Source organism: Saccharomycopsis crataegensis (assembly GCF_037102585.1).
Source record: "Saccharomycopsis crataegensis DNA, jcf7180000000084, whole genome shotgun sequence".
NCBI classification, from domain to species: Eukaryota; Fungi; Ascomycota; class Saccharomycetes; order Ascoideales; family Saccharomycopsidaceae; genus Saccharomycopsis; species Saccharomycopsis crataegensis.
Window position 1 is genome coordinate 1,205,344 of NW_027043829.1, and position 24,148 is coordinate 1,229,491.

Genomic DNA, 24,148 nt, shown 5'->3' on the forward strand with positions numbered 1-24,148 from the left:
TCCGCCCATTTTTTCTACTTAAAAAAACAAAATCACTATGGATAGGGAACTACCTCTGCATTTGGCCATCAGACCGCTCAATTTAGGTGATTTGGCCCAAGTCACAGAGCTCGAGGCCTTGTGTTTCCTGAAGGAACAAGCTGCTTCTGAAACTTCCATCAAATACAGACTTTCCGTGTGTCCTGAGCTCACATCGGGGATGTTTATCAGAACTTTCGGTGGCAAATACTCGAATGAAGGTGCCAAATCATCATCAGTAGAAGCCCAACCTCACCATAAGAAATTCATGGGATTTTCCTCCAATAACACTGCCGACAACAGTGAATATATCCCCGACGAAACCTCCTCGATCGTGAGTGAAAGATTGATTGGTCATCTCTTGTCGACAAAAATCCGCAAGGAATTCATTCAAGAAGCTGATATGGAAGTACCGGAGTGGTTTGTGAAAAATGATGGCACATCCCCGGTAAGAAATGGTAATGATGATAAAGTGGGTCACGTTGAATCTTCTGATATTATTGGGTTGCATTCGGTCGCGGTACACTCAGAATTTAGAGGTAAAAAAATTGGCTCTTTGATGTTACATGATTACCTTCAAAAATTATCCAACCAACAAGTCGGCTCTATTATTAGTATAATGGCCAAACCCGGTCTTGTAAAGTATTATGAGTCCGTAGGTTTTGTGGATAAGGGGATTTCGGATTACAACTATGGTGGAGCAGAGTGGCATGATATGCACATTGAATTGAAGCCTGAAGAAGCTAAAATGTAATAGACATAAAGTTAAGAGTTGTTAAGGTTATGACCTTTGGATTATTTTCAATAAACTCGTTATTATAGTGCTGATGAGTTAATACTTAAAACTAATGTCATTGATTTATTGGCATATGAACCCCGTCGTGATACCAATAAATCATTAATTGATATCGCCGTAATTATTTTTTTTTTCTTTGACTCATATTTTGTTCACTTTTGTATTTCATCTGTTGCGTGTGAGTGGAATGTTGTATCTCTTTGATTTTATATTCTTCACGTCCTGGGCGTGTTATACCTGATTGTTCATTTTGATATTGCTATGAACTCATACATCTTTTTTTAAATTTTTACTGCATAACTATAGTATAAGTAAGACTGATAAAATTACTAAGTCATTCAAATCATGAAAAAAAAAAAAAAGAAGAAGCAGAAAGAAAACATTCAAAATAAAAGTATACCCATAGCTAAAATATATATAAAGGCGAATATCAATGGAAAATAACACAAAAAGCACAGTCATAAAAATAACACGAAGTTATTAAGCAAAACATAATATACACAATTAATCATTAGTCATAAACACGAGAGTTTCTCATAAGAAATACTCTGCCGCGGGGTTCTTAGATGGGATAGCATCTACGTCCTTAATCGCGGCATCGAACAACCCGTAATCCCTATTCAAATAATCATCGATTCGCAAAACAGCAGCAACATTTCCACATCGATAACAATAATTTGGCGCCGACCATACGGTGACCAATCCCCCATTGAACAACTCTTTATATCCTTCCATTACTAACTGATGGGCTCTTGCGATCAAGTTCAATTTATTGGAATACAAAAACTTTTTCACCTCATTCTCCCCAAACAAGTACCCAGCTCCTCTGGGACTGACTGCCCAGGCTGGCACGTCATCAGGGTCACTCCATAACAAATCACACATTGCCCCTTCGTGGGGGACCTCTTTTTTTCTATCTATATGTTTTATCTGATCCACATATTCTATGTACGGAGATAATCCTCCATGGATACAAAACACCCCATTCCCAGTACCGTCGCCCCCTGACAGATTACTACCATAGATTAAAGCTCCAAGCGATAGATAATCAAATACTTCACAGCAATAACGCCACACGTTGACCGATCCATATTTCCGTAGGCATTCATCGTAGAACCCGTAAACCATTGTTATTGACCTACTTTCATGGTTTCCTCGCACCAAATAGATACGGTCAGGGTATCGAAGCTTCAAGCTTATAAGTAATAAGAAAGTTTCTACTGAATAGAATCCGCGATCCACGAAATCACCAAGAAATAAATATTTTGAATTTGGAACTTGGCCATTCTTTTCAAAGAGAATCAACAAATCATGAAGCTGGCCGTGAATATCGCCGCATACCACAATAGGAGGGTATATTAGTTGAACATTGGACTCCTCAATAAGTATTTCCTGGACTTTTTGACATATTTCTTTGACATCTTCCTCTGGGACATGTTTACTATTCTTTATCAATTCAATGGTTCTGGGGGCGTTAGCATGTTTTCTTACTTCCAAGAGAAAAAGAAAAGAAAAAAGAACAGTGAAACAAGTAAAACAAATGAAACTCAATAAATAACATACCTATCAATATCCACCATTATGCTTATGTACTCTCCAGATTAGATATGTTCAGATATGATGAGGTTCCAGGTATTATTATCTTTCGGATGTGACATTTGTTTAAATTCAAAAAAAAAAAAAAAAAAAATGTGCGACGCGTGTCCACGTAATTTAACGCCAACTCCTACTAAGCTTGAGTATCATCATAATCAAGAATTTCAAGATTTCAAAATGTAAACTAAATCTATTAATGTATATAATATAACAAAAAGTATATAGCAGCACAACAAAACAATAAAAATACCGAGAAGAAAAATAAAGAATTTGGAAGGAGTATATGGGTAGAAAAAATTTTGTATATAAGCAAAACAAAAAAAAACTTTATATATGCAAGTATAAGATAAACCAGAGCATGAACGTAATCTTCATAAATATTTTAATAGTAAAATGAAATTGAAACTGCATTGGAAAATCCCTCAGGCGTTCCAGACATTAGCAGTCAATCCGCTACTTGTGTATTGGCGTTGATGGTGATGTTGTTGTTGTGGGTTTTGAGATTGCACTTGAGGTTGCATTTGCATTGGCATATTGTTGAATGATAACTGGCCAAAGGAGCTTTGTTGTTGGTGGAAGTTCACTGGCAAAGTACTGTAGGAATAGTTATTGTTAAGATCACTGTTGATCGATGAAATCGAGTCCAAGTTCTCATGGCGAATGAGGCTTGGTTGACGTTGATGAGCATCAACCTTCATTGGGGTGGCATTTGGAGCCGGTGGAAATTGAAACTGTTGAGGAGGTGGGATCATAGATTCATCAACAATAGAATCCTTAATTGACATATCGGTAGGAGTAACGGCACACATCCAGATTCTAGTCTTGTAAATTCTGAATATGTCCTTCACTAAGTCCCTGAAATCAATTCTCTTGTTAGCAACATAGTAGAAAGTCAACTTTCTTCTATCCCATTGATACTCTGCCCCCAAGACCTTCATTGGAACCTTGTGGATGATGATCTTGGATTGCATGATAGCCAATGCCTTAAGCTCATCAGATTGCTTGTGAATGATTTGGGAAACTTCATGTGGCATAGCAGTACGCACAACTTGTTTAGGAATGTGTGGTTGAGGTGGGTTGTTGTTGTTGTTATTAGCAACATCGTTGTTGTCAAATCTCAAGGCATCAGTCTGTTCTTCATTCTGAATCATCTTGATCAATCTTGCATCATCGATTGAAATATCGGTAGAAACTACCATACCCAAATCTTTACCACGGTCAGCTTCCACGAAAACCAAATCACCAACCTTCAACGGGTTAAAAGCATTGTTCAAAGGATGGAAAAAGATATCCAATCTACCATTCTTAAAAGAAACCAAAACCAATTGATGTTGATGTTGTTGCTGCTGCTGTTGTTGTTGCATGTTAAAAGCAGCGTCATTTAAATTAGCGTCCTGCCCTGGCAACAAAAATCTTGGCAACTGACCAGCTTTGCTAGAGAAAACTTTATCATAGTTCAAATTCTTCAAGCCTTCCAAAGTCAATTGCTGAATTTGAGAGTCCTCAGAACGGGTGAAGTAATTCAAAATTTGTGCCATGCTAGCCTGAGACAACTGTTGTGGTTGTTGTGGTTGTTGTTGTGGTTGTTGTTCGAAAAATCCAGTAGCACTTCTTGGGACAGAAGCGGCGTTAGCATTGCCGACAAAAAAGCTATCCTTAGCTGGAGAGAATGCATCAATACCATTGTTATTAGTATAGGAGTACTTGTTGTTAAAAGAAGCTAATAATGGAGATTTCAATTGTTGTTGAGGATGAGCAGGGGCATCTTGCTTGATATTCAAATAGTTAATACCACTGTTCAAGCTAGTCATATCATTGGAAGTGATACTTTTACCAAAGAACTCAGAAGATGGTGTAAAGTTTCCCCAGATCAGGTCACCTCCAGATAACTTTCTAGAGTGTTGTTCACCAAGAGTTAAAGTGTTGCTGCTTCCAGAAAATGAGGCCGATCCAATCGGCTTTTTTATGTTGGGACCGTTAGCCTGGTTGATGTCAATACTCAAGGTAGCTGACTTTGGCAAAGAGTTGGTTCTGCCAGGCAAGGCTTTCAAAGGAGAGTTGTCTGCCATAAAGGAGGAGCTTGACTCTTGAGACTTATGAGGAGAAGTGAAGGCAGAAGAAGAGTCCCAAATGGAATTGGACAAGTGGAAAGGAGAGACGCTTCTAATAGGTTGAGCAGGTTCGGTAGAGCCTTCGGTAGTCAAATCACTAATGTACTTTTCCATATCATCGGAAACACTGATGTTTGGCAAGTTAGAAGGACTGGTGGCGGAGGATGTGCTTTGGGCACGGCCAAATTGGAATTCACGGTTGACTTCCATTTCCTTATATTGGACTGGGGTGTTTTCCGCGGTAGTGGCTGGAGTGTTTGCAAAGTTGACTGGAGTGTTTGCTCTTGAAAATGACGAGGAGTACACAGAGTCAGGAGAGGTTGAAGTTCTTAAGCTTTCAGGGCTGTTGAAAATAGGTCTGTCTTGTTGATTGTAAAGAAACATCTATAATGAAACTCGGAAGGAGGCGGGAAAAAAAAACGGAGCTTGGTATTGAATGTACTAATTGGTTTGGGAGGGGCTCTATTATAACTAAGAGAAAAGAGATGTTAGTTCGGTTTTTTGTGTTAATTTGCTATTTTCCTTGACTGTATTAAAAGGTCTATGTCTATAATCTATCAGGAGAGTCTATAGGTTCAAGCAAACAAAAACGTTAGATAAACGAGAGTGGGTAGTCTGTTATTTCTTTTTTAACTGAATTTAAAAATAGTAAAAATTAGAAAAAGCAAAGAATGGTAGACTCAAAGAATATATATATATAATTTTGAAACATTCGACACTTACCATAGAAGCACACTGATCCAACGCAGCACACTGACGAAGATCCAGGGATTAGTGGTCAATGGTTGCAGTTACCAAACAAAATGCGTGGAACGAACAACTAGTGCAAAGCACGGGAGCAAATCAATGCAGTGGTAGAAGGCACAAACACAAAAGTAGTCTCTAAAGAGGATGGGCCTCTGTTGTGTTTAAAAATGATTTGGATGATCTGGCAGGTACACGAGAAAAGTGTTGTTTGTTTGAATTTCGATTCTTTTATATTTATTACGTGGGGGATGGCAAAGCAACTTACGGGTTGCGAGCGTTGCTCGGTGTGGGTGTTATTTGCTCCTGAAATAGGTGGGCAGCTTACGTATTGGGCATGTTTTTCAATAATTATAATAAGGATCATATATCTCATCATAAGGACGAGTGATCATCCTCAGCCATTCTATAAATCATGGCACATCGTGATCGTGATGGATGGTAATCCAATGTTATTGTTGTTGTTTTTTTACCATTGGCGAGGATCCATCGACTACGGTGTTTGAGACTCAAACTAAAGCTCTAACTTATTATAATTAGTGCGGAAAAAAAAAAAAATTGTCCCCCACCTGAAAAAGCAATTCGTTACAAGACTTTTAGATTATCTCGTAGCAAAGTTGCCAATATCAAACCATATGCAACCAATAATTGGTGATATTTGGTAATTACATGATACTTAGTTAGTTCTCTGGCCTCGCTAGCTACCCATGTGTGACCAGTTGATTTTTTGTAAACTACAATATACACGATTTGTCAGTAATAATTTGTTTAATACATTACAAGTGTTCCTTTCAATGTCTATCAATGTTTTCTATATCACCCTTCTTCTTATTCTTCTTCTTATTCTTCTTCTTATTCTTCTTCTTCTTCGGTGGAGGTTCTTGTGCTGTCACTTTTCTCCTTCTTCGCGATTTAAGGTTTGAAGGGCGTTTCGAAATCCCTTACAGCTCAGCGGGGCTGCGTAACAAGAGGCTCCAGAGCCAGGTCTCAAACTGCAGGAGGTCTCTACCATTCTGTATATTCTGGGAAATCATCCCCCACATGCTCGTTTATTGATGATGTGAATCATCCATTGTTCTCTTTTTTTTTCTTTTCCCGGAGTTTCCTCAATAGACATTGAAAGAAATCTCGTTGAGACACACGACTGATAGATCATCTTTTGCTTGGCATCTTCTGATGTTGTCCGACAGTAATCTTTGACAGTTCGTGTTCAAGGACATCCTTATTAAATCAAGTATTAGAAAATGAAAAGGTTAATCATAATGTCAAGATACCGTGTGACACATGAGTCCCCTGGAAATTTGTCTGCTGACTACTATTGACTGCTACTTTGTTAATGTCCCACTTACGTGTTAATTGTTTCGCACAGCTACTGTAATCTATGTTTTACTGAATTCCATAGAAAGTAGACAATTATATTTTTTTTTCTCTTTCTTTTACAATTGTTCTTGTTATTAAGTTTGTTATTTTCCAAAAATGAAGAAATTGAATGAAAACTGTTTTTTGCAAATTTGATTCAACAAATACTCCGCGGAACTAGAACTGGACTCAGATTATAATGGCAAATTAACCCATTAATTAGAGTAAAATTTTAAGAAAGTAGGCCTAAAAACTAATCAATTTCTTACAAATGATAAAATTCTTCATCTTTGTCCTTCATAGTTTTAAAATCGTTGTTGAACCGTCCTCTTCACGGAATTTCAAAAATCAACAACACACACAGTTGACGCGTCAAGACATGACAAAAAAACTAACGCGATGATCAACAAAAACCACCACGAAGCCAACATTTATGTAATATTCTTATCTCTACATTATTTAAATTCTCAGAATTTTTCAAATGCCTTATAAACATTTATTCAACTTGTAAAAAGTTCATGAAAAAACTAATCAATGATTTCTAACGCGTAAAAAGGTCTTTCAAGAGCAATTTTGGGAAGATGATTTTATAATGTTTACATCGACGCGCAATTTTTTATTCGTTTCTTTCTATCTTTCGAAAGAAAGAAAAAAATTACTTAAGAAGAGAAATAAGACAGTTCTTATCTCGAGTTACCCTGAATCTTGTGAGAATTGAGAAACAGAATTGTAACATATACCACCAGTATTGTTCATTTATTACCTAAAGAAAAAAACTTATTATCGGGTCCTTATCTTATTTCCTGTCTTATAACTACTATTCTATACTCATTATCTATTTAAAGAGGTACTAAACCACTTATTCCTTATGTATTAGTTCAATAAAAAATCAAGTTAATATTACAAGAATGTTTGCATTTATCAAGATTTTTTTTTTTTTTTTGGACACTTCTGAGGTCAAGTACATACCTGAATGATGCCCGGAGATGGTATAATCTACCATGTTCTCGTGTAAAGAAAATTGTTATCGATAATGACATTGCGAAGCTATAGCTGACCATTTTCAATGTGAACACAAAAATACACATGTCTTCTAAAAAACAACCGTTTACTCCATAAATAATTAAACAAAAAGATAAAATAATGTACGAAAAAATGCAAATCCAACCAATAAGCGTAATATAGTATAACATGACAATAAAAATAACAATAGCTAAAAAAAAAAAGTTAATTGACAAACCGAAGATCTAGATTAATTTTGATTGATCCATTTTTGCTGGACAAAGAACTCATAAATTTTAGAGGTCTTGTTAACGTCGATTTTCAATATCTCCCTGGCTGTTCGCTTCTTTAGCATACCACCAGACCGAACCAATTCTCTGAAGAGGGTTTCTTTGATTGCCAAATAAGGTTTTGGGCGGATTCTCAAGTTTGAACATAATTTTTGTTCTTCTGGAGATAATAATTCGTAGTCTGGAGCGTGGGTAATATCCAACGGTACTAATGCATTCTTTTTTGTGGTCTTAATAACACCACTACCATTTATTGAACTGTTATATGCATTGTTCGTAGAAGTTGCCGATTGATAAGTTAAATTATTTGCCCCCACTAACTCGTTTAAATATCTGTCAGAAGCACTAGAACTTGTTCTACTATGTCTAGTACCACCAGAATTGGCAGCCCTCTGTAGCTGATTGGCCCGAACAATCTTATCCTTCTCATACTTCAAACCAGCGTCAATGGTGGTCAAGCCAGCATTTCGCCAACTTTGCAATTGGGCAATTTTGTTTCTTAGACTGAACTCGCCGATGATATCCTCCGAAAAATCTTTGAAATCTTCTGGGGTCATGATTCTCGTAAATGCTTTCAACCGATTATACAAATCCTTTTCTTCTTTTGATCTGCGTTTTCTTTTTTCATTTTCCATGTTCCTTTTATAATCCAACAACTTATACCTCAACATCAATCTTTTTCTTTCTGCTCTTGCCGATAGTCTTGCGTCATAAATTTCTAATATCGTGAGCTTCAATTTAATATCATCTTCCTTATCATCTGGATCGAAAATCATTTCCTTGATCGTTTGTTCAGCATCATTTTCATATTCTTGTTCAAACTCCAATCTACCAGGCATGTATCCGTGAATTTCATGACATAAAGGAACAGAGGACGGCGGTTTTGGAATTGGTGGCGGTAATGGAGCATTTAATCGCTCTTCTAATCTTTTTTTTCTTCGCTGAGCAAACGATTCTGGGGTAACATATGAAAAATCTTTACCCATGGCAGGAATAGGATACGATGGAGAGTTCAAATACATCTCAAAGTAATGTTTCTTCACCTCTTGTTTAGATCTCCCACCAATATGTTTAGCAATGTCGCTCCAATTACCAAGACCACAAGTTTGGGCACCCTCCACCAACAATAACTCCTCATCTGCACCCCAATCTTCATCAAATATTGGGAAAACAGGCTGTTCTATGATACGATAATCATGATATGGTTTGTGACTCCCACTGGATGCCCCTGATGAGAAACATGGAACACATAAGTCATATTCAGTACATTCTGCACACGATATCCTGACTCTATTGGAACAGTCTTGGCCACAAACATCACAATGGAACTGTCCAGCATTCATGATTAGAAATAGGTATATTTGATTTGGGGGCGATATTGAAACAGTACAAAAATGTTCAAGAAAACCCCACAATTAATGTAAGGTTGTAATTGATAATTCGGAAGATCTATGTTGACATGTTGAGAAATCAAAGGTCTATTTTCCATGAGAAAAAAAAAACTGGCACGTGAATTTCGCGGTATACTACCACATCGCGCCATATATTTTGGGATATTTAGGAATAAATGAAATAAATTAATAATTTAAATAATAGAATTAAGCTTATCACCAAAAGATGCGATTTTCTCTGATTTTTCTTTAAGAATATCATCATGCTGTTCCAAATAATTCGCGTATTTATTGATAGTATCGGCAATCGCATCAAATTTTTGAGAGAACTTGTTTTTGGCGTAAAGAGCCCTCTCAGTCAAATATATTTGTTTTCTGGAAATTCTTTGGCCCTCTAAAGCCCATTCTTCAATACTACATGTAGCATAGTTCTTTAAAATTGGTTCTCTCTCGTCAGAAATATCAAAGAAATAATCAATTTCTTCTTTTGTAGCTCTCTTAGATAAAGTCGAGTTTTTGATAGGAAAATACTTTTCCACTCTTAAAGCAGGAAGAGCCTCAGAGTCTTGTGCCTCTGGACCAAAATTTGATTCACTGGATAAATCATACTGACATTCTGAACTTTGGTTCTCCATAGAGCGGTTAGCACACGATGGATTCCCAGTTTCCATCTGGTGGGAGGGGTTCAAATCGTGATAAATATCAGACGTTCCTGTGGATCTCGAATCAGAATCTAAAGAAAACTTAGACTTTTTTGAATTTTTTCTTATAATTCTTTCATGTTTCCGCTTAGTCGAAGTAGGTGTAGATAGCGCCACCGGAGTTATCACCAAAGTCTCTTTATTAATATCGGCGGTACTTTTTGCAACCGTACTTTTGCTTCGTTTCCTTTCTCTAGAGCCTTGTGAATCTAAAGTTTTAGAACTTTCTTTAGATGGCGCGTGATCATCATCAAACTGTGGTGGGTTAATGAGAAATTTATTAGCGATTTCATGTAAATTAGATTTGACGGTATCTTCTGGACCTTTACTTTTAAGTGATTTTGCTTTAATAGAACTATCTGAGCGGCCCATGATGATGGTCTTGAGTATGAATGATATGAAGACTAAAAAAAATTTTAAAAGCGAATATTTGAGATCTTTCGTATTATAAATGATAAAGACATCAAGAAAATCAAGAAAAAATGAAGAATGAACTAACGAACAACGGAAATTGGAATAGCTACTGCAAAACTCATATGCATACATGATGATGGGAATCCCCAAGAAACACCCGAACTCTACAAATAGAGGAGCAATGCTAATAAAACAAAACTATTACAGCGGTTATACGTGTATTTACACATTTCATTATGTACGTATGTACTTGCGAATGTTAACTAACACCTCTTACCTATACCACCCGCCATATAATGAAGATATTTATCGAATACCTTCGAGCGCGTAAACATTACTAACCGCAGCGACAATTATTAATCTTGAAAAAAAAAAAAGAGAAAGGATTTTTTTTTTTTTTTTTCTGAACCCAAGAATTGGATTCAACAAATAATTACACAATATGGTTGACATGGCAAACGAAATCGAAGATGATCTTTTCATAAATATTGTCGAAGAATTAGATGAAGATGACAATGTTTTAGACTATCGCTTGGAAGAGATCAAACCCAATGATATTGGAAATGACCTTGCCTCGCATGAAAAAGATGGTGATCTGAGTGATTCAAAAAAGGAAACTGGTAAACTATCATATAAAAAGGGGTTTTTGAATAATTATGACCAAGATAAAAAAAATCCAGTGACGGGTAAATTCGGAGATGTTGATATAATTGAAGACTATTCTTCAACTGGTGACGAATTGAATGATTTACTCGAAGACATGTGTATCGACAACAGAAGCAGCAAGAAAAAGAATGTTAAAGAAAGTCCGATTAAAACTAAAGAAACCAGTACCATTACAAAAGAAAATGAAAGTGTTGATCAAACTAAAATGTCTAAGGAAGTTGTCAATAAAGTTCAAAAGACTGAAGAGAAGATAGATAAGCCTATTAATGAGGTTGCAAACCAAGAAAGCCAACCGCAAGTCAAGTCCGCATCTATTGATAAGTTTCAAAAAGTGAAGCAAAAGAAGGCATCTTCCTTATTCATTCCAAGTAAAAGAAGACGACCAAAGAGAGTTTCTAAAAAGATAGATGATTCCTCTAGCTCTAAGACCATGAATAGTAGCCCACCAACCCCTGTTGCCTCCAAAAATGAGACCAATTCATCAATTCCAATCATCTCTAAGGAGAAGCATCATTCTGACATACAAATTTTACCAGTTGATTCACTACCAAAGACGATCTCCAATAATTTAAATAAACCAACTCTGAAGATTCCCGAGGACAGCAGCAGCGTAGCGGAAACTTCAGAATTACCAGAAGGAGAAAGGACACAGGAACCAGAGTCTTTACTGATTGCCGAGAATAATACACAACCAGAAAATTTCAGACCACAAATTGCAAGAGAGGATATGCTTGAGCTTGAATTAATTTCGGAAGCCTTTGTAGACGAGGACGATGAAATCGATGAGAAGGACGAAAATGGGGAACAACTAATAGACGATAGATTTTATGACGAGGAAGAACTCTACCAGCGTGTTTTCCCATGGATAAGGAGAGAGGAAATGGAAGTAACTGAAAGTGACAAGGATGAAAGTATGAGTATAAATGGGGTGGATCTTGGTGAAGATGAGGATAACGATGATGACGAAGACTTTATTTTAGAGAGGCCAATCATTTCTGAAAGTGTGTTGAATGAAGTGAAAGGAAAACTTGCATATGAAATTGATAATGAAATAATGGAAACTGTGAGCCCAGATGAAATTAGGAACGTAGAATACGTCGAGTCTTTCAAAGACTCTACTTCATCTAATGAGATATTGAAACCAATCTTGAAAGAAGAGAAGGTTGACACAACAATTATTGTCGAAATCGAAGAAAACAAAACTAAGAGAAAGGCTAAGAAGTCTGTTAAATTTTCTGAAACCGCAGAAGTTAAAGAAATAGAACCAGTCTCAAAAGAGATCCAACAGAAGCTCGAATTAGATAAATTATATAAGGATGTATTTGGTGGCGAATATGAGCTGATGCAAAAACAGATAACCGAAAACTTGGCGCAATTTGGCAAAAAATCACCTATTTCTGTTGATTTACCAGATCACCTTAAAAGCGAGAATTCTGAAGCCGGGGAAGAAGAGCAAGAAGAGGAGATTTCTTTCAATGATATTGTTTCAAACACAATTGTGGAGAACCAGGTCATCGAAGACACTTTTGTTTCTGAAGATGCTAAATCTTTTGAAAATAAACCTATTTCTGGGGCTCATGCTAACAGTTTGTCAGATATGGATTATCTTACCAAGGAAAACACTAGAAGGAACAGAAAAAATAGAGTTTCTAGGTTCAAACAATTTACAATGAACAACGAGCATATGTGACTGGTTATGTATTATATTATGACAACAAAGGCAATAAATTAATGGAAAAGAATATGAGATACAATTTATGTAGGGAAAACTTTGACCTGACATTGGCTACTGTTGAAGAATTCACCAGTCAATGGATCGGCTATTTTATCATATTTTTGTAGAAAAGCATCATCATAGTCACCATTATCATTCAAAAATTTTTTGAAATTATTATAAAGGCCTTCATAATCATCAATAAAATCTAAACTGCAGGTGTTGCCACTTTCAATGTGATTCTTGAAGGATATTAATAACGCATTGTTAAACTTAAATAATTCCTCCATATCATAAATATTATTATTAGGCAATAGTACAGGAGTCTTGTAACTTAGTTTGGATTTTGAATGGTGCGAGAACACCAAATGGCTACTTAATTTGATGAGCTGAATTGACGAACAAATGGTACAGTGTTTTGACTTGAGTTTGACGAGTCTTTCCCTTAATTTCTGATTTGAGTTTGACGATTTCTTTTGATCAATATTTTGATGATTATGGCAGTCAATGTTCAAATTCAAAGTTTGAAAGTTTGATAAATGTGACACCTTTTTTAAATCTGAAGGGGTCATGCAATTTCTAGTCTTTAAAACGCTAAGTCCTAATGATAATAGTTTCTCAAAAGATGAAGATGATGCAGAAAAATTGTATAGCTGGTTATAATCATCTATGAATAAAGAATTTAAATAGTTGAATCTTTTGAATGATAGTAACTTGAAGTATTGGAAAAGATTTCTGTTGAGAAGATATTTTTTGAAAGTTAGCTTGTGCAGTTTAGAAACTGGAAGTTGGTTTAAGAACCAGAGAAACATATCTTTCTTTATCAAAATCTTGAAGTGAAGGTACTGATTTTTTGAGTATACCACAGAACTTAGGTTTCCTAAACAATATTTCTTTCTATAAAAATTCTTTATCAAGAACCTTTCATATTTGATGAACAACAATATCACCGCATTTGGAATCGCTAACAATCCCATGGCCGCCTGAATTTTATCCAAATATTTATTATGCTCCTCTCGATTGATCTGGAATAGTTCATTTTTGATGAAAATAAGAGCGTCCAAATAATTGCTTTCATTGCTAGAATTATGACTGAAATTGGTCATATCAATCAAGTTTTCGCTCTTCAACACGTTATCTTTGATAAGCTCTATGAATGTTGTCAAAAAGTATTCAAATTTCAAGCTCGATTGATTTTTCTTCAAGAATTTCTCATTTTCTTTGATCCAGGTGCCTAAAAGATCCTTCGAAGTTCGATTAACTAAAACATCTCGTGTAATTAAATTCGATCTGATGATTAATTCGTAATCTACCAACGCTGAATTATCAAAATTATGGAGGTATAGTAGCGCTGGCTTAGATTTAATATAATTAGATATATCCTCCGAATTTTTATCTAAGTCCTGGAAATCAATTGTCGTCTTTAAAAAAGTGCTAGGCAAGTCATCAAAATTCGTTATCTTCAACAAATATTGGGCAATCAACACATCAACCTGATCCTTGAACCAGTCACTAAGTTGCAGATTATTGTCAAGACTAGTCAAATCCAGGTTCACGTAACCATCACCAAATTGTTTGGCTAAAAAGTTGTTTTTATTTGCGCTGGCCTCATAGCCAGTATTCCCTATCTTCAATTCATTCAACTGTCTAAATTTCTCAATTCGCTTTTCTAGAGTATTATTATAATTATTTTCTAAAACTATTTTTTCCTCGAGCTTGTTCTGATATGTATCAAGATTAGAAATTAAAGATTTCAAATCAGCCAATTTGCTCTCGAGGGTTTCTGATCGATCAATGGCCTTTAATTGACTATCGATAGTTGCCTGTTGCTTCTCATTGATTCTGTTAATATCCTTTAAATTCTTTTTGAATAATTCTAATGGCGTCTTAAGGCTCGCCTCGTTCATATGTAGAAAAAAATCAACCGAGGGTTCTGCCATTTTGTTCCAAATATTTTGTTATTATGCTCTTTGCCCCATAAAACGAGATATGACTTAATGTTATGATCTGCTGTAGAGGTGACATATATTTACATTGCTTACCCTGAAGTCATCACAAGCACTACAGGCGATGACTTCAGGGTAAGGTACAGATTCCCCGTATTAAGCAAAGGTTATAATTCTCAACTGTAAAGTTATCTTACTTCAAGAGTTATAATAACAAAGATCTTTGAGAAATTCAGATGCCTGATCAGATATTTCCTCCATCATATCTACTACAAACTAATTTCGGCCTCAATTTGGCGTCCTTATTCTCAAAGGAGGCAGTCTTAGAAGACACTAATCAGCTTAGTAGTAATGATAAGGCGTTGATACGGCTTCTGGCCGAAGGAGTTTTGGGAGATGATCCAGAATTATTGATCAAAGGAAACACAGAGTATTCGAAAAGCATTTTATCTATTGTTAATAAGCGCTTTTCAGACCTCGAGCGCGGCAAGGAACAAGTGTCGCTGATTAAAGATGATTATCTCGAAGATCCCAATAGTCATATCGATAACACCGGGTCGCCTCACCTGTATAATGTGGATGACGATTTATTATTAATGGAAAATGGGACATTTAGTGGTTCGCAGAGCAAAGAACTCCAGGACACGGCGATTTCATCAATATTGATCGAAGATAATGGGGGGTCATTACCAAGTTATCCGTTGCCCAATAGATGGTTGCCGGCAAATCAGAGAATGAAGAAGAAATTGGTGGACACTGAAAGTACTCCAGAACAATTGAAGAAGAAGGAAGAATTTTTGAGGATTTCAGAAGATGGGTTGGTGATTAATGCTGTCTCAAATAATACTTTTGAGCTGGTATATAACAGCACCGCTGCTCAGATCGTTTTCCTCTTGAAAGGAAATAATTGCATTCCTAGTGAATGTGGTTTATTCTATTTCGAAGTGAAAATTAAGACAAATATAAAGAGTTACAATTTATCTTTAGGATTTGCCAAGTCTGGCCATGTTTATGCGAAGAAGACGTCACCTAGTGAGGTTAATAGCAAAATTGCCATCAGTGACTTTCCAGGCCGTGCAGATATGACATTTGGGTTTAATGGGCAACTGGCAACTGTGGGATATGGTAACAGAAATGTAAAAAGCTACGGATATAGCTTTGGCTATAACGATATCATTGGATGTGGGATTGATTTTTATAATAAACAGATATTTTACACAAAGAATGGTGAATATTTGGGTCCAGCATTTACCAAATTGGCAAACTGTCAGTTTTTGACCCCTGTCATTGGATTCAATAGCCATAACCACAATAAAGAAACAGACAATAACATGGTTCATTCATTGACAAACAATGTGTTTCAAATTAGGAATTCGAACAATGATAGAAGTTTTTCAAGCACGAATTTTCAATCTTTCACAGAGAGTCTAGACCAATATAATAACAACTATGTTTTGCATGAGATCATTACAAATTTTGGCCTCTCTAAAGATGGCCGCCAGGAAGGAGAAAACTTCTACTTTGATATAAATGGATATATCAACAAGATAAAGTCTGAGATTTATACAAAGGTTTATAGGTCAAATTTGGAGCTTTGCAATAATTATGAATCAAGCGTGAATTTAGAAAAGCTTGTTAAACAAGAGCGGATGAATAAGCAATTTAGTATACCATCTTTATTAAACGACAATGCCCCGGAGATTGATGTGGCATTAAAGGATCTTGATAAGCAGCAATTACTTTCCACTGGAATTGATAGGCAAAGGTTGGTCTTGAAAGATTTTGAATGCAAATCGGCGATAAATAGCTTAATTAAAAACTATTTTGATCACTTGGGTTACGTTGATGCCAAAAAATCCTTTTTGAAAGAGTTGGAGAGTGAAAAGCCAATATCAGGATCCGAAGACGTTGTGATGCTAGAGGCAGCGCCAGAGGATGATGCTGAAGAAGTTCAATCGTCCAGAAAACGAACGATGCGTGAACTTATTTTGGGTGATGATATTGACGGGGCGCTTAAGTTTTTGCAACAATATTATAATGAGTTTTTCAACATCAACGAATCAGATTATGGTAGTAATTACGCTACAGATGTTGCTAATAAAAAAGGTGGAGATAAATTGGCAGAGTCTTTAGTTTTTGAGTTACAGTGCATAAAATTAATCAAGTTAATAAGAAAGTGTATCGATGATGGTGTTGTCAGCAGTAATTATGAGGATGAGGCGATTTGTTTTACAAAGTATCTAATGAAGCAGCATAAACATTCTAGTGCTAAGGTCAGAGTGCTCAATGGGCTTTTCCAGTTATTAATCACGGAAAATTGTGGCAGGGAAGAGAGGGATGGACAGGACGATGAAGATGTGTATGAGGAGGAGTATATTAGTATCAGTGACTCTCCAAGGGCGAAAACAAAGTCTTTTGACCATTTGCTAAGGGACAAGAATTTCGAAAGCTTGAAGTTAAAAATAACCGATAGATTGAATTCATTCATATTAAAAAAACTGGGAAAATCTGCAATTTCTGATTTAGAAAAAGTGGTGAACTTGACAAATTTCTACTTGCGTAAAATGAACCGGGAGAATCTTGCTGACGAGGTCGTTTTCATTAATATCAACAATGATGTATTAAATTAGAGCTAGGTACTATCTAAACATTCTATCGAATTCTTTAATCATAATGTCGATTCCTTCATTGATTAAACTGATTTTGTAGTTATTGAAAATGGAATTTTTCTTAGTCAAATATTTTAAAGACTCTTCAAATTGTGAGTTTTCTATGAGTAAATCAATCGATTCTAAAGTTAGACTAAATTCTTCCTGGGAGCCTTTGGATAATTTTGATAGTAATTTATTTGTCTTGATCGTGATTGGGATTTCTCCGATATAATTTCTTAAGGCGGTAGCTATTTGAGTATAATCTAAGTCATGGCCACGAGTCAAGGTATATTCCGGTTGGTCATTCTCGGTGGTTTCAAAAATTTCTGAAAAGTCCATCACCAGTTGTAGTTCTTCAAGGTCGTTGAACCCAAGTTTTGTGCCCATGAAATAAATCACAGAAAGGATTATCTTTGAGTAAATAGACATCTCTCCCATGGCTTTTAACTTCAACGCAATTGACTGCATGAGATGTTTATGCTCCAACAATTTGTAAACCACCTCGATCAAATAATTATCATATTTGAACAACTTCTCGTTATTTATGAGGATGAAGCAGAGTAGAATTAATACTTCCTCAATCAAGGAAAAATACTTGGTTGACGAATGCTTAGTGTCAGCGACTTTGTCGGCATTTAAAAATTTCAATAACCCAAAAAGTGTGTTGAACAATTCATTCCAATTGTACTCTAAAAGAAAATCTTCGTAATTCTCGTTTGCATTATTAGCGCAAGCCATGTTATAGTTACTGACTAAAATATTTGAAATGAGCAAGATATTATCAACGCTTAACTTCATACTGATGATGTCTAAATTTGCAGTCAAGTTATATCTCAAGAAACATTGAAGAACATCAATCATGTACAATATTTTCACCTTGAATTGGTTATTGCTGATATCATCATCATCAAAATATTGGTCATCATTGGCGGTGAAGTCGATATAATTGACAAAATTATTCACCATCGGTTGTACTTGATGGCAAAGCTTGAATTTGAATTGATCAATAGTCGTTGACAATAAATTGTTTTGAATTTTGTTGGTATCAGTGGTGAGAAGCTTGAAAATTATAAGAAGGTTCAATCTTGAAATGACATGATTAGTTTGGTTTCCATGCTGGTTTTGGAAAATGAACGATGAATAAGATAACAATAAATCGAGGAGATTGTTTACGGCATTCTCTTCATCTTCATGATGAATAACGTCGTTTTCGTTAAGGTGCAGGGTCAAATACTCCTCATACCCTTCATTATTAACAACAAAAGCATATAGCACAAGATTCAAGGAAAGAGACTCAATGCATTTGATTTGGGCATATTGGATCTCTTTCAGGGATTTTTTTTTGGTGCTGCCGTCATTTGCGCTTTCATAATATTCATTCTCCAATTGGAATTGCATGAGTTTCTCTTTAGTATAATTCTTCTTGATTTTAAGCAAGATCTTTAGTTCTTCATCCAAAGTTTCATAAACTGTGTCTCTATACCAGTTGTTTAGCTTGTTGAATTTGTTGAAAGTTAAGAGATTAAACAATGAAGCTCCGTGTGATTTTTCAATAGAGAGATCGGGTTTTGTATCATCTAATAAGATCAAGTTGAAAGAAATAATAGGGTACAAATACATATTTATTATCTTGAATATGTTTTTATCCGATACATTATTTCGGAGAAAGTTTTTGTAGATGTTTTCATTCTTTTTTCGTGAATTGTTGATTAATATGCTCATAATAATGAATTGTCTATTATAATCAATGATCGAGAGATCAGACCCAGTTGCTGGTATAACCTTATCATAAAATGCCTGGTTAAGGTCACACTCATAGAAGTACTCAAAGAATTCAGTTCCATAAAACACCAACAATGTGTTCAACAATAAACTCAAACTTGATTTTAATAAACCGGGCTCATTCAAACCATATTTGAGGATTTCAAAAAATGTTAACATGACCCCCTTATCTGATGTATCCGAGTTAAATAGAAGTTTTGTGATTAGTTGGTCATTGCTCAACATCTTTCGGTCACTTTCTTCATAAATTGATTGATTATAATAGTATTTGCTTTGATCTGCGGTGATGGATCTTAGACTTTTCATGAAAGCATTCAAAATGAGGATCAAATTATTCAGCACGTACATATCATGCATGTCTTTACTGTTATGGAAACGCTCAATGCTTTTGAGGAAACACAGAGATGTGATTGAAATATGATAGTCATTTGAGAGATCCAACGAATTGAATGTGGCGATCAACGCCGGTTCCAAAATTGAAATATTGAAAAAATCGTCCCAATATTGTTCACTTTCCGGTGAGTCCTTAGGTATGTCATCCTGGAATAAAAGACTGTATATGCTTAAAGTCAATTGGGAATGTAGTCTGTTTGGAGCCTGGGACATTGCACAAAATTCTTAGAAAGTCCCTAAACCGTTATCTTCTTGTCTGTCAAAACCCTCTTTGGAAAATACCCATATATTTCATGATGATTTGTTCAGAAGCCCTGGGCAACTGCAGAGCCACCGGTGTGGAAACGTGATCCGTCAAGGTGGAGTAACATTATATGTTTGGTATGATAATAGTATACTATCGATAATATATATATTATCATATACGGAGATAAAAATCTTCTTTAATGGCGAGGATGTAGTTTATGATGTCGTTTAATTAGTATATAATGATAAATTGATAATGATAAAAAGCCAAAGGCGGCACGGTGTTTGTAAACTTCATCTTTGGGTATGCAATGATACTATGGGTGGGTAATATGATAGAAAAAGTTACAATACAAAAAAAAAACAAGAACGGAACATCTTAATGCACGCAAAAGTACATTGAAATCCATGGAAGGGAAGACAATAATGCCTGGGAACCATCACAAAGGGGAATAATTCATGTACGCATCGTAAGCTTTACCAACAGTCCCATGCTCTGCGCCCATACTGACAATTCTGGATAAACTAAACATCCCCAATAAGGTTAATCCGTTAACTAACAAAAAACCTCTTCTCCGCTGCGTTTGGCTATAAATTTTCAAATATTTCATCCACCCTGCAACCACATGATAGAGGGTCAAGTATATCAATGATCCAAAACCAAGGTACAGAACCAATTTGTTGCTTTTAGCAAAGGCATGAGCAACATACCCGAGCTTAATGAGTGAAGAGTCACCATCAATCATAAGGGGGGCAATTCTTTCTTTTAGAATATGGTATCCAAGTACCGGCACCAATAGAAGTCCCGAGAGTTGTACTGGGGTTACCCCTAATAGTGATGCTATTTTTGAACGACGAATCCCAAGTTTGAACGCACCAAACCAGCCTCCAAGACCAACCGATTCATCGGTTATCTCATAGTCTTGAGTTTGGGAATTATATTTTGCTTGTTGTTCCATCGCGAGTTGCTGACTGAACTGGGATTTGTTCTTTTTACTATTCTTTGCCTGATTTCTCCGACTAAAATAGTTTTTGACAGTTCTAATAACCCTAATAGCTAGACCAGAAGCCACATGGGCAATTAAACTTCCAAAGACTAACCATTTTTCCACATTCTCTTGTTGGTAAATATCACGAGCCATCATAAAGGTCTCTTCAGCGACATCAACGTTAATGGCAGGAGTCACGAGAACATTGATCGAATGAAGAATTAAAAACCCAGTGAATGAATAGCTGGAGTATTTCTGAATAGCTCCGAGGAAATTGTTCGTAGTCCGATATATGTCTGGATTAGAGCGATTGAATATTGGTACACCAAAATATTTGCGCGGCTGCGGCTCTGGGGTCAACACGAACGATTCCTCCAATTCGTCTTCCAGGCCATCAATAGGAGCAGGTGTCACATTTTTGAGCGATGTCACGCTTTCAGATAGTTCACTTCCCATTGCTTATTGTGCTTGTTATTGTCTTCTACACATTCTTTAGGCCCGTAGTGCCATAGTCAATAAAAATTATTACAAATCCGAACGCCCTCAGAGGACGATGAGGCGCGTGATAAACGCACGCCGCAATTTTGACATTTTGAGCTTATAATCCGCGTAATATTCGTAATATCCGTATATATATTGCAGTTTTTTATTGGTTTAGTTTCCTTTTCTTTCCATAGAAATCATCATCAGCAAACTCTGCCTCACTATCGTCGTTATCATCAAGTTGATCGAAATCAGTATCAATTTTCGTACCTAAATGCCTCTTTAATAATACTCTAGCATCAGTTAATTCGTCTGGCAAATATTGTTGATTCACCTGCCCATCTTTGTAATCTAAGTTATATTTATAAACAAATTTATTATTTTCATGGCCATCTTCACCATCCGTTAGTCGATTGTACAATTTGCTTTGAGAATCTCTCAAATGGAACGGTACAGTGATATTTGGATGCTTCTTTACCAAGTCCTTGGCCAAATGCCACGCCCTATAAATCTCAACCGACTTGAGCGATTTCGCAACCCTCATAGTACATTCTACCATCAATTTTAAACATTTTGGCATCCCCAACCTCAATACGGTCTCGTAAACATTTGCACAGTAAACAAGGCAGCTATTATCCCGAACTCCAATGTCTTCACTGGCAATTCGTACGATTCTTCGACAAACATACAATGGATCATCCCCTCCTTTCAACATCCTCATCATATAATATAAAGCTCCATTCACATCGCTTCCACGAACCGCTTTATGATATGCAGAAATCGTGTCATAATGGTTATCTCCTTTCGCATCGTAATTTATTAGCGACCGATTACCACCATATGCGTCGAGTTTTTCTCTTAGCATTTGGCTACTCACTGTAACAGAGCCCTCATGGGTAATGACTTTTTTCGTTATTGGGTCGAAATCGGTAAGAAGCAAGAAACACAATTCCAACAATTTCAACGAGTTTCTTAAATCACCATTTGATTTCTTTGCCAAAAATTCCAACGCCGAAGAATCCAAATCGATTTCTGGAAAATCCTGGACGTATTTTCTGGTCTTATTAAGTTCAATGACACCCCGATCAAGGACCTGTTTAATTTGACTAACTGAATGGGCCGAAAGCGTCAACACTATACATCGTGACACGAGAGGCTTTATAATATTGAATGATGGGTTTTCCGTGGTGGCACCGATAAGAATTACAAGGTTTCTGTCTAGCAAATCTAGCAAATAGTCCTGTTGTGCTCTGCTAAAACGATGGATCTCGTCAACGAATAAAATGATCTTGGAAGCCCCTCGATGACGATCAATTTTATCTACCACTGATTTTATCTGATTGATTGAGTCGATGGCCGCAGAAAATTCATATGCCTTCAAACTTGATTCATTTAATATGATTTTGGCAAGACTGGTCTTACCAACCCCTGGTGGACCCCAGAGAATCATCGAGCGGATTTTGTCGATATTGTCATCTTGGAAATAGTGAGCCACCGAGCCATCGGGTCCCACTAGCTGTAGTTGACCGATATAATCTTTTAGTGATTTTGGACGAAGCCGCTGGGCTAGCGATAGTTTTGATTCGTACTGAAGTTTGACAAGGTCTTTCTCACCCATTGGCATTAATTCGCTTTCCAAACAATCGACATCTTCAATTTTGACAGAGCCGGGCGATCTCTCAACTTTTATCATTTATGAATATTGCGTTTTAGTGTGATGAGAGACGCCAAATTTGTTCTTTTTTCCTCTTTCCGCTTTATTTTTTTTTTTTTTTTGTTTCGTTTCCCCATACTTCCACTTTAATTCCCAACGTTGTATCAGATAGAAATGTCAAAGGCATTGATATTCCCTGGGCAAGGGGTTTCAAAGTTCCTGTTTCTTAAAAGAATAGTTGCCAAAGACCATTCGTTTTCAAAATACCTCGATTTCGTCGACGAGAGTCTCAATGAGAAGTTCTCTGCCCGTCTTCTTGATGACAATGATCCCGATTTATTCTTCCATAAAACCTCGAATTCCCAACCGGCAATCGTTGCGTCCTCCTATATTATTCATCAATATTTGATTAAACATAAAGGTGTTGATGTGATGGAAACTGCGGATGTGGTGTGTGGACATTCTCTCGGAGAGTTCACCACTCTTCTATTTAACGGGGGGATTGGGTTTCAAGAGGTGATTCGTCTTGTACGTCAACGGGGGAAGTTGATGGAAGAGAACATCGAGCGTTATTACAAGAAGCACAGGACAGTCGATGATGCGTTCAAGATGGTAGCTTTGCTCATCCAGCCAAAGAATTTTCAGACAACGTTGAATGAACTACACAATTTACATGGGGACGTGTACGTTGCCAACATCAACTCCCAGAAACAAATCGCGATCGTAGGACTTAATAGTAAGATCCAAGCTAGTTTACAGATACTACGCCACGATAAAAAGCTCCGGATCAAAACCATTGAGTTACCTATCACTATTCCGTTCCACAGCCCTTTCATTCAGGAGTCACAGCATCAACTCCTGAAATATGCGTCTGACTTAATAATACCCAACCTCCAAGCCACCTCCTCTATACTACGCAGGCCGATGGTGACCAACTACCAATTTGTTCAGACCCAAGACCCTCAAGAAGCGATCCGATTAATCGTCAACAACACCACACAGCCCGTGGACTTTGTGGGACTCATCAACCACTTATACCACACTCGTAATGTCCGACACTTTGTTGGCTTACCCCCAGGTAATATCACCAAGCACGTCGAGGTGATGAAAAGCGCGGGCCAATGGGGCTCAGAAGTGTCTGTTGGCTTAGAGGACTGGGAGTAGTGTGATTTGTCGTTGATCATAGCCTCCCCCACCCACCC

The 24,148-nt window shown here is 36.6% G+C and overlaps 12 protein-coding genes across 12 annotated transcripts; 4 read left to right on the plus strand and 8 right to left on the minus strand. All coding sequences in view use genetic code 12, as the record gives it.

The window, feature by feature from the left end:
• Positions 1-37: 37 nt before the first annotated feature.
• On the plus strand, positions 38-772 carry PAA1 (polyamine acetyltransferase; the record flags this gene model as incomplete). The annotated part of the gene is made up of 1 exon (XM_064997150.1): positions 38-772. The coding sequence occupies one exon, from the start codon at positions 38-40 to the stop codon at positions 770-772; it is 735 nt and encodes a 244-aa protein (XP_064853222.1).
• A 576-nt stretch (positions 773-1,348) lies between these two features.
• PPH3 (phosphoprotein phosphatase PP4 catalytic subunit PPH3) lies at positions 1,349-2,394 on the minus strand (the record flags this gene model as incomplete). The annotated part of the gene is made up of 2 exons (XM_064997151.1): positions 1,349-2,279; positions 2,378-2,394. 2 exons carry the CDS (start codon positions 2,392-2,394, stop codon positions 1,349-1,351), a joined length of 948 nt encoding a protein of 315 aa, XP_064853223.1.
• Positions 2,395-2,832: 438 nt separating this feature from the next.
• DASC09_035530 (PSP1 family protein) lies at positions 2,833-4,905 on the minus strand (the record flags this gene model as incomplete). The annotated part of the gene is made up of 1 exon (XM_064997152.1): positions 2,833-4,905. One exon carries the CDS (start codon positions 4,903-4,905, stop codon positions 2,833-2,835), a length of 2,073 nt encoding a protein of 690 aa, XP_064853224.1.
• Positions 4,906-7,876: 2,971 nt separating this feature from the next.
• On the minus strand, positions 7,877-9,259 carry ADA2 (chromatin-binding transcription regulator ADA2; the record flags this gene model as incomplete). Its single annotated transcript, XM_064997153.1, has 1 exon — positions 7,877-9,259. One exon carries the CDS (start codon positions 9,257-9,259, stop codon positions 7,877-7,879), a length of 1,383 nt encoding a protein of 460 aa, XP_064853225.1.
• Positions 9,260-9,501: 242 nt separating this feature from the next.
• On the minus strand, positions 9,502-10,380 carry ECM11 (Ecm11p; the record flags this gene model as incomplete). Its single annotated transcript, XM_064997154.1, has 1 exon — positions 9,502-10,380. One exon carries the CDS (start codon positions 10,378-10,380, stop codon positions 9,502-9,504), a length of 879 nt encoding a protein of 292 aa, XP_064853226.1.
• Positions 10,381-10,864: 484 nt separating this feature from the next.
• On the plus strand, positions 10,865-12,778 carry DASC09_035560 (uncharacterized protein; the record flags this gene model as incomplete). The annotated part of the gene is made up of 1 exon (XM_064997155.1): positions 10,865-12,778. The coding sequence occupies one exon, from the start codon at positions 10,865-10,867 to the stop codon at positions 12,776-12,778; it is 1,914 nt and encodes a 637-aa protein (XP_064853227.1).
• Positions 12,779-12,843: 65 nt separating this feature from the next.
• Positions 12,844-14,742, minus strand: FYV10 (glucose-induced degradation complex subunit FYV10; the record flags this gene model as incomplete). The annotated part of the gene is made up of 1 exon (XM_064997156.1): positions 12,844-14,742. One exon carries the CDS (start codon positions 14,740-14,742, stop codon positions 12,844-12,846), a length of 1,899 nt encoding a protein of 632 aa, XP_064853228.1.
• A 242-nt stretch (positions 14,743-14,984) lies between these two features.
• DASC09_035580 (SPRY domain-containing protein) lies at positions 14,985-17,378 on the plus strand (the record flags this gene model as incomplete). Its single annotated transcript, XM_064997157.1, has 1 exon — positions 14,985-17,378. One exon carries the CDS (start codon positions 14,985-14,987, stop codon positions 17,376-17,378), a length of 2,394 nt encoding a protein of 797 aa, XP_064853229.1.
• Positions 17,379-17,387: 9 nt separating this feature from the next.
• On the minus strand, positions 17,388-19,787 carry DASC09_035590 (uncharacterized protein; the record flags this gene model as incomplete). The annotated part of the gene is made up of 1 exon (XM_064997158.1): positions 17,388-19,787. The coding sequence occupies one exon, from the start codon at positions 19,785-19,787 to the stop codon at positions 17,388-17,390; it is 2,400 nt and encodes a 799-aa protein (XP_064853230.1).
• A 473-nt stretch (positions 19,788-20,260) lies between these two features.
• On the minus strand, positions 20,261-21,265 carry MCP1 (Mcp1p; the record flags this gene model as incomplete). Its single annotated transcript, XM_064997159.1, has 1 exon — positions 20,261-21,265. One exon carries the CDS (start codon positions 21,263-21,265, stop codon positions 20,261-20,263), a length of 1,005 nt encoding a protein of 334 aa, XP_064853231.1.
• A 190-nt stretch (positions 21,266-21,455) lies between these two features.
• On the minus strand, positions 21,456-22,985 carry DASC09_035610 (ssDNA-dependent ATPase; the record flags this gene model as incomplete). The annotated part of the gene is made up of 1 exon (XM_064997160.1): positions 21,456-22,985. One exon carries the CDS (start codon positions 22,983-22,985, stop codon positions 21,456-21,458), a length of 1,530 nt encoding a protein of 509 aa, XP_064853232.1.
• Positions 22,986-23,120: 135 nt separating this feature from the next.
• MCT1 ([acyl-carrier-protein] S-malonyltransferase) lies at positions 23,121-24,110 on the plus strand (the record flags this gene model as incomplete). The annotated part of the gene is made up of 1 exon (XM_064997161.1): positions 23,121-24,110. The coding sequence occupies one exon, from the start codon at positions 23,121-23,123 to the stop codon at positions 24,108-24,110; it is 990 nt and encodes a 329-aa protein (XP_064853233.1).
• Between the last annotated feature and the right edge of the window lie 38 nt (positions 24,111-24,148).